At 37.1% G+C, this 9,141-nt stretch overlaps 1 protein-coding gene across 1 annotated transcript; it reads left to right on the forward strand.

Moving 5' to 3' along the window:
- The first annotated feature begins 521 nt into the window (after positions 1-521).
- On the forward strand, positions 522-6,894 carry brms1lb (BRMS1 like transcriptional repressor b). Its single transcript, XM_056262729.1, has 10 exons — positions 522-767; positions 867-957; positions 1,048-1,175; positions 2,923-3,002; positions 4,451-4,547; positions 4,639-4,728; positions 4,837-4,901; positions 4,993-5,032; positions 5,188-5,314; positions 6,544-6,894. The coding sequence occupies exons 1-10, from the start codon at positions 632-634 to the stop codon at positions 6,659-6,661; spliced, it is 972 nt and encodes a 323-aa protein (XP_056118704.1). The 5' UTR covers positions 522-631; the 3' UTR covers positions 6,662-6,894.
- The last annotated feature ends 2,247 nt before the right edge of the window (positions 6,895-9,141 follow it).

Here is a 9,141-nt window from a genome sequence, read left to right on the forward strand (position 1 = left end):
AATCAATAATTTTTCTTGTTCGAGAAGCCGCTTCACTTGGCAACGCTAAGGGTTAGGACGATTCTAAGGGCCCATGCACTTTCGGGGCCCCCAGAGTTCGATTTGATTAATGGAATGGGTGCGGTAGGGGGCACAACCTCATATTCTTTAATAGGGCCCAAAATTGCTGGCAGCGCCTACACACATGGGTCCCAATAGGAAAGAAAACATTATTGCAACTTCATTTCATGCCGACCTTAAGCCACATTCACATCAGGATGCTTGCTGTGTTATTGTTTTAAACATGTTTAAATCTATAAATCATTGTCACCTGACGGAAAATGCAAATCTGCCATCCCTATTAAATTATATGTGTGCATGTGTTTACTGATGGCAATTTATGCAAAACAATCATTCCAATAAAGTGCATAAAATGAAAACATAATAGAGTACTACAGATCCCACCATCCACCGGGTCATGCGTAAACAAAATCTGTCCAATGAATTCGCAGCTTCTGTGAGATCACATGTCTAGCAGCTTGCTGATTGGTCGTCCACGAATCCATGTTTGAAACGTGGATTTTCTTCGCTGGCCCGGTGGTGTTGTCTTCGTCTTAGTGGGTTGTTTACTGTATTAAAGATTGAATATAGGATGCCAGTGCATCCACGTGATAGAAAAGAGAATAACCACGAAGAAATGGACGTGGACTATCCAGAACAAGAGGCCAGCACCTCCGACGAAGAGGAGTCCGTGAGCTCGTCCGTCTCTGAGGATGGAGACACTTCAGGTAACGCTACAGACAGAGACCTCATGACAAACACCCGAATCATTTCGTGCGCAAGAAAGAGACATATTATAGATAAAGGGAATGGTTAATTTCTTGCAGACATGGATGATGAAGACTGTGAAAGAAGGCGAATGGAGTGTTTAGATGAGATGACAACTCTCGAGAAGCAGTTCACAGACCTGAAGGATCAGTAAGTGATGATGAGCAACACATCATATAAGCCTAAAAATATGTCAGTCCAGGTGAAGACTCCAGCCGTTGTGTTCTGAACTCTCTGTAGGTTGTATAAGGAGAGGCTCGGTCAGATGGATCTTAAATTGCAAGAAGTGATGGCTGGCAGTGCTGCAGAATACCTCGAACCCCTGGCCACCCTGCAGGAGAACATGCAGATCCGAACCAAAGTCGCTGGTCAGTCAATGCTAGGATTAACGTTATATATACAATCATGATACAGCTGATGTAGTTTACAGGGATTACAATCATCACGCCAATGTTTGATAAATTATACTGTAAAGCAAAGGTCTTTAACCTATTTCAGGTCAGGAGTACTGCATTTAAAGCCTGGCCTATAATTACCATATTCATTTTAAAGTCATTTAAAAAATAAAGGACTACGTATCGGTATTTTCCATCTACATTTTTCATCTACTTCTTCATCCTTCAAAACACAAGTTTGGGGTTGATAGGATTTTTAAAAATTGTTTTAAGAAGTCTCGCTCACCAAGGCAGCATTTATTTGATTGTAAAAACGGTATTGTTGTGAAATATTATTACAATATAAAATAACAGTTTTCTATTTGAATATATTGTAAAATGTAATTTTTTTCCTGATGTCAAAGCTGAATTTTCAGCATCATTACTCCAGTCTTCATTGTCACATGATCTTTTAGAAATTGATCTCATATGATGATTTGATGCCCAAGAAACATTTCAGATTATTATCAATGTTGAAAACGGGTGGGTATCATAAGAAATTTTGTGGAAACGGTGATAACTTTTTTCTGGATTCTCTGATGATTAGAATAAAATAAAAAACAGCATTGTTACGTAATAAATATCTTTATAAATGTCTTTACTCTCACTTTTGATCCAATTAATCCGTCCCTCCCTGCTGAATAAAAGTATGTTCATTTTATTTTTGTTCCTAAACCTTTGAACGGTACTGTTTAAAAAAAAAATTTAAATAAAAAAAAATTACATATTCAAAAAGAAAATATAGCTGCAAGCAGCGATGATGGGCCCAAGCCTCGGCACTGCAAGCAATGTGCATTTGAAGGAGGTAAATGTAAAAGAACTGCGTCAAAATCGTTTGAAGACTCCACATTTACTGCAGCAGCTGGTACCACTATAACCATGAACCACAACAGCCGCATCCATGAGATTATTTCAGTTTAGATGAATAAAATTTCAGGATGTTATAGGTCACTTTTTAAACGAGTGAGAAGTTATCATTTGCAGCTCAAAATTCCCAAAAGCCCAGAAGTATTAAGCCTAAGTTTTTTTATATTTATATATATATTGTTGTCAGTGCACTACAAATAAACTAGTTCTTGCCTTTATTTTTTCATTCAAACTTAGAAAAAGACAAGGCCTCGCAAATTGGGTAAAAATAAGATGGTGATTTCAAAGCACTTTGAAATTGACACTTACGGCTGCCAGTTGGTGGCGCTATAACATTGTCAGTGTCACATCCATGTGATCGGCCTCTTACAATGAACATACAGCTGATAAATTTGTTGCGTCACCATGGCCAAACCGTTCCATATATCAAAAATCCGTCCGCAATTTAGCATCCTCAATGTCTTGGCTTCATGCTGACCGAGTTTGGTGGCGATCGAATGAATTGCCTAGAAGTCTATCAAATTTCAGAGCATGCGTTTTTAAAAAAAAACCAGAATAGCTGACTTCCTGTTGGGCTGACATATGACTATGAGTGTGAAAGTTGTTTGGCTTGATGAGAATATAAGTGTTTGAAGTTCTGTTAGTGTATGTGAAAAGCGGTGCGCTACAGTGGCCCTAAAAATGACCACATAAAAGGGTCCGCAGCAGCAATTTGATTACTTCCTCTTCCTACAATTGTCAGTTTGTGGTCTGATTTACTGATGCTTATATTATAATGGCCTTAGTCACCTTTTGCTCATATGTATTTTTGCAGGTATCTATCGTGAGCTCTGCTTGGAATCTGTCAGAAACAAATATGACTGTGAGATGCAAGCAGCCAGCCAGCACTGGGAGGTAACATGCAGGCTTAAATTCACAGGGTTCTGCACAAAATTTGTGGTGCCCGGCCCCCACTCTTCCTGGTAATACGATGGTTTACACCTGGTATTACGGTGTGTTTTGGTCGATAAGATCACGAGTGGACGAGGGAGACACATGACCATTTACACCTGGTGTTTCAATCCGCCACTCTTGTCCACTTTCAACCCCTTCTGTACTGATTTCTTCAAGGGGAGGGTCTAAGGGAGGGTAAATGTATGGTTTTTTTTTTTCTTCAGATCTTTTGATCTAATGGACAAAAGTAAGCTCACTAAATTTACATAAGAACACGACCGGAGATAACGGAAAAACATACGGAGAACCGCAGCTTTTGAGAATAGCCACAAAAACACAAGAGTGTGTGTTAGAAATCAGGAATGGTGAGAGAACATTGTGCTTGGTACGTTTTTCATCTGGCTTGTGCGCTTCCCATAATGTTTCCGCATTAGGTCAGCAGGCGGTCTTTTGTGGCTGTTCAAACGCATTCGACCATATGAGTGTCTACACTAAGCAATCCAAATCAAAACGTTTTAGAGCACGTTTACACCTGTGTTTAACGTCATCCACTTGTGATCTGATATGAAAACGCACAATACCAAGTTTAAACGGGTCCAAAGAGTAGGCTACACCACTACAACATTCCCAGTTATCCTCCCTTTGAAGACAGCCCTGCTACTAATATACTCGCACCCTAAAGGCCCCGATATCCTTCATGAGAAATCGAAGAACGAACTAGTGTGATCATTCAAACAAAATCAGGCAAAAATTAAGTTCGTTTTCTGTTCGTTTCGGGAGTTCCGGAAAGATTCGCTCCTGCTGGTAAACTCCTTCGAACTACCATTGGTCCGTGGCAATGATGTCATTGGTAGGCGTGGCTCTGAGGCTCCGCCTTCTTTGACATGGAAATCAGCTCCAGTTTATTTCTTCTGTTGAGTCCGTCGAGGTCGGACGTCCACGAGTAAAAACATGAACACCCTGGAGAGCTGCTTTGAAGTAGAAAATGAAGTTGTAATTCTAATTAGAGACACTAACACTGTTTGTCATGTTTAATAATGTAAAGCTGCTTGATTTTAAACAAACTTTAGTATAAAGTGGTATATAAATAAATGTGACGTGACTTTACTCGAGCGCTGAATTGTAAAGCATTTCATCAGATGCTTTCTTAACTTCTGTTTTCTCACCGCTGACACTTTTTTTTTTTATTAATGAAAGGAAAGCAAGCAACACATATTTACATATTCATCTAAACTTCGCTGGGATGTTCGCTAACAGGAAATCGCTGCTCATGAATTTTGAACTTCTTTTTACCTCAAAGCAAAGAATTTAAAAGAACTTCGCCATGAGTATATTGGGGCCAATATAAACAAATTATGTTCAATTTCGTACTGAGATAATTTACCAACGTTCATGATGTTTTTCCTCAGAGTGAGAAGCTCCTGCTTTTCGACACGGTTCAGAGCGAACTGGAAGAGAAGATCAGACGATTGGAGGAGGACAGGCACAGTATAGATATAACTTCAGGTAAAGTACAGATTGCAACCCGTACTGTGTAACCTGTGAATTTAAATGTGACGTTTTACCTTTTCACTGCATTGATGTGTTCTTGCTCCAGAACTGTGGAATGATGGTCTGCAGTCTAAGAAGAATAAAAAGAAGGATCCTCTCAGTCCCGGAAAGAAGAAAAAACCCGTCGCTGTGTCAGATATCCTTTGTAAAGTAGTCGTGTGTGCGTCTTTTTATAGTATTTGTTTATGGCAGCAGCCTTATTCTGCAATGCAAAAGAAGACATTAGTTTCCTGATCCGTCCCACGACCATACATTGTTTACATGTTGCAAGACCTGGATATACTTGAAGACTGGACTGCAATAAGAAAGGTTTTATTTTTCGCCTTAATCAGTTTTATTTTTTTTGCAAGTGAGTTATTGGAAGATCTCTAGCATTGATCAACTACATTGTTTTCTGTAGGCTATGGCTTCAATGGGTCCTCATAGGGTAAAAGTAGATGGTAAGGAGGATTTTGAGCATGTTTTTGCATGTAAAGCATCGCACAGAAAGTTCACTCTCTCTATATCGGCGTGTATCAACTGTAAAGACTCTTTAAGTGATTCGTGGGAAAGCATTTCAGGTCTCTGAGGTGAATTAACTGTATGTGTTTATCAGCCCCTCTGAAACCAGAAAGACACCATCATGTTGCTCGATCAGAAGATGGACGTCTGTTCTATGACAACAAATGGTACAGCCGGGGTCAGGCCATATGCATCAACAGGAAGGACGAATATCCTATCAGGTGTGTGTGTGTGTGTGTGTGTGTGTGTGTGTGTGTGTGTGTGTGTGTGTGTGTGTGTGTGTGTGTGTGTGTGTGTGTGTGTGTGTGTGTGTGTGTGTGTGTGTGTGTGTGTGTGTGTGTGTGTGTGTGTGTGTGTGTGTGTGTGTGTGTGTGTGTGTGTGTGTGTGTGTGTGTTTACTCATATGAGTGATTTCATAAACGTTTCTGTCCCTGAGGGTGATTTAACTCTAAAATTGCTCTCTTTTTTTTAAAGGAAGAAATTAGATTTTGTTTTTCAAGGAGACCTTAAAATGTATCACAAGTGACCGTAAAGATTTTTAAAATGTTACAAATTCCTTAAAAAAAAAATCCAAATTCCAGTAAAAAACTGTCCATTCATCAAAGAACTCTGGGGAAAAATGTATTAAGGTTTCTACAAAAGTTATAAGCAACACAAATCATCATATTAGAATGATTAGAAGGATCATGTGACACTGAAGACTGGAGCAATGATGCTGAAAATGCAGCTTTGATCACAGGAATAAATGACATTTAAAAATATATTGAAATTGAAATAGTAATAATAGTTCACAATATTACTGTATTTTACATCAAATAGCCTTTGTGATAAGACTCATTAAAAAAAATCTTATATAATATTATTATATTAATTATATACTATAATTAATTCTATTTTATACTATTATTATATTAGCCTAATACTTTTTATTGCCTCTAATTAAATTTTTCTAATTTTAAGATTGTTTTCCACTATGTACATTTTTTTTATTAAAAAAATTATATATTCAATTAATTTATCATTTAGTCACACTTTACAGTGGTATGTTGCTAAGTAATTACATAAACACTTTTGATTATGTTTGGTTTAGGGTTAATTGCATGTAATTCTGCATAATTTATAGTAATTACTATAGAAGGACACTAAAAAAGTGTTACCTTTTTCGAGCTACTTGTAATTACGCAGTTCTTGATATTCGTATAGTAACGTGTAATATGTGTAACAAAAACACTATAAAGTATTAAAAATAACAAATAATCAGTAGATCATGTTAGAAAATGAACACATTAATCAAGTTAATCAGAACAAGTGAATATTTGGTCACAGGGAAGCACAATGACAGCTTGAAGATCAAATAGGTCAATCATTTTAAGATCTGCAACATTACACTAACTTACTTTACGTAAGTCTTTCATGTCTAATGCTTGAATTTTTTTTTTTTTTCCTCCAGTGCCACAATAATCAATGTTAATCAAGACGAGGTTTGGTACAAACGTCTGGATGGCAGCAAATCAAAGCTTTACATCTCTCAGCTCCAGAAAGGCAAATACACCATGAAACACTCATAAATAGTGTTCTTATCTTCCCCCTGCTCCCCGTTTCCAGTGTGGAAACCAAACCTTCGCTGGTTCAACTCTGTTCTCCGTTTGTCACCATGACTGCTCGTTCATGATGGAGGGACTCGGGTCTTACATGCATGTACCACATGTTTGCACTTCCTAAGTTAGAGCTGCTAAACAAACACCTGGTTGCCAAGGTGTGTGTGTGTGTGTGTGTGTGTGTGTGTGTGTGTGTGTGTGTGTGTGTGGGTGGTGTGTGGGTGGTGTGTGTGTGGGTGGTGTGTGTGTGGGTGGTGTGTGTGTGGTGTGTGTGTGTGTGTGTGTGTGTGTGCCTTGATGACTAGGATAAACCAGTAAAGCCTTGTTCAAAGCAGAAGAGCAATGAAGCTCAACTTATTGGTATTGCTGATACTGAACACATGACAGTTTCCATGCTTTTTATTAAATACAGAGTCAGTATTTTTATTTGTAGATTTATGGAGCATGTCTGTGTTCTGAAACAAGTTAGTGACATGTATCCTGTTCTGTGCCTGTGAGATGCATAATGTTTGAAACAAGAGAACGGTTCACTAAGCTCTGCTGGGCTAGTGTTATTTTTGTACGTGTTTAAAGCATAATACACAATAACTTGCCACTCTTAAAGGTTATAAAAGGTGTATTAATGTAACAGGCCTTGTGCGAGTCATATTCTTGTTTTGTAGCCATTAGTATTTTCAACAAAGCCAACTGAATGTAGCATATTCTTAGTTTTTGATCAAATTTGTGATTTGTGTCTGGCTATATAAAAACTATTTCTGTTACATATTGGATTTTTAGAGCCCAATCATCAGCTACTATGAAATTATTACAGTTCATACAGTTGTACTGAATGCTGCCTGTTGTATTTATCACATGTTCACATTCATTTTATGATTTTACATTAGCAAAGTTTGGGAGGAGCTCAATTAATAGGATAAGAGGTATATATACAGCAGATGTACCTCTGTTTGGGGGGTTACATATATTTTCACACTTACATATAATTATCATATTTGGCATAATCTTTATCTGATTATATGTTAATGTGAACTTGTGAAACAGTGTTTTAGCACTTGAGTGGTTTGTAATTGTGTACCGAGTTACATGATTTGAAATTGTCTGAGTGCTTTTATTAATTTTATTAACAACTGATATAAAATGCTTTAATTGATGCAAAACCAAACACTACACCGATCCTGTCAAAATAACCATGTCTTCCTGAAGTCACAGAGGTCCAACACATCCTTAATGCAATTTACAGCTTTCAAATAAATCTCATATTGGTAAATATCTGAGTGTGACCCATGAAAACATGATTTTTGTAGCAGATAAATGCTACAGAATGTTCAGAAGCAGCTCTGACAGGACTGTGAGTGAACAAAGTAATATTGCTGTACTCTACACTGAGTTTTTGTTCAGAAGTTTACAGTGGAAATGTAATGTTCTCATATAAAGCTGCTTTTGCATGGTATTGTGTTGTTTTTTGTATTTTGTATTTGTTTCCCAAATACCAACCTTCCTTGGTTATTTTTGTAGCTGCTACTCCCATAAAAACGGCTGACCATTCGTCGACACCAAATCACAATCGGGTTCCTTTTAAAGGAATAGTTCACCCTAAAATAAAAATTTTTGTCGTGACTCGTCCTTGTTGTCAATGTTCCAAACCAATGAGTCTCTTTCTAATCAAACAGTTGACGGTATCCATTGACTTCCATGGTAGGAAAAAATATATTTGTGTATATATACATTTAATTCATGAATTTGAATTGAATTGACTCCGCCCCACAGGAAGTTGAATTGGAATGAGAGGAAGTGGAATTAAATTCATGGCAATTCACAGAAATTCCATACAGTCACACAACAGAAAGAATGTGTTGAATCTCACATACATTCAGTGTTAGGAAGGTTACTTTAGAAATGTATAATTGCTTACTGTTAAGGTACTCATTATAGATGTGGTTTGGATTACTTTATCAATGTAAAGCAATTTCCTTTTAATTTCATTAGTAATTGAATTACACATTTTACCTCAGTAATACAACTAAGTAGGCCTACAATTACATTCATTTTGTAATTTAATAACATCATTTCATTACATGTAACCAGTCACTCCTCAACCCTGCATACATTTTGTTCTAAATATGTATATATATATATATATATGTTTTTGACATCAATTCAAATTCAAGAATTGAATTGAAATTCAGGAATCGATTCTCAATTCAATTCTGAATTGTGCACAAGCCTGTTATGCACACATAGATTTATTGATATTTGATCCTGCTGCTCAAGTTTCATCAATTAGGCCCATTATTTCCCTAAAAAAGCAACTGAAAATCACGCAATTAATCATGATTAGTAATTTTTAACAGCCCTAATATTTTAAGACATGATTGCCTCTTAACCAGTTTTAAATGCAGTGTCTCTCTATGACCATGTAGGGGCAGTGCAAACTTACAGTTGTTTATTCT

This window comes from Rhinichthys klamathensis, unplaced genomic scaffold, assembly GCF_029890125.1.
Source record: "Rhinichthys klamathensis goyatoka isolate OS25496 unplaced genomic scaffold, OSU_Roscu_1.1 h1tg000196l_1, whole genome shotgun sequence".
NCBI classification, from domain to species: domain Eukaryota; kingdom Metazoa; phylum Chordata; class Actinopteri; order Cypriniformes; family Leuciscidae; genus Rhinichthys; species Rhinichthys klamathensis.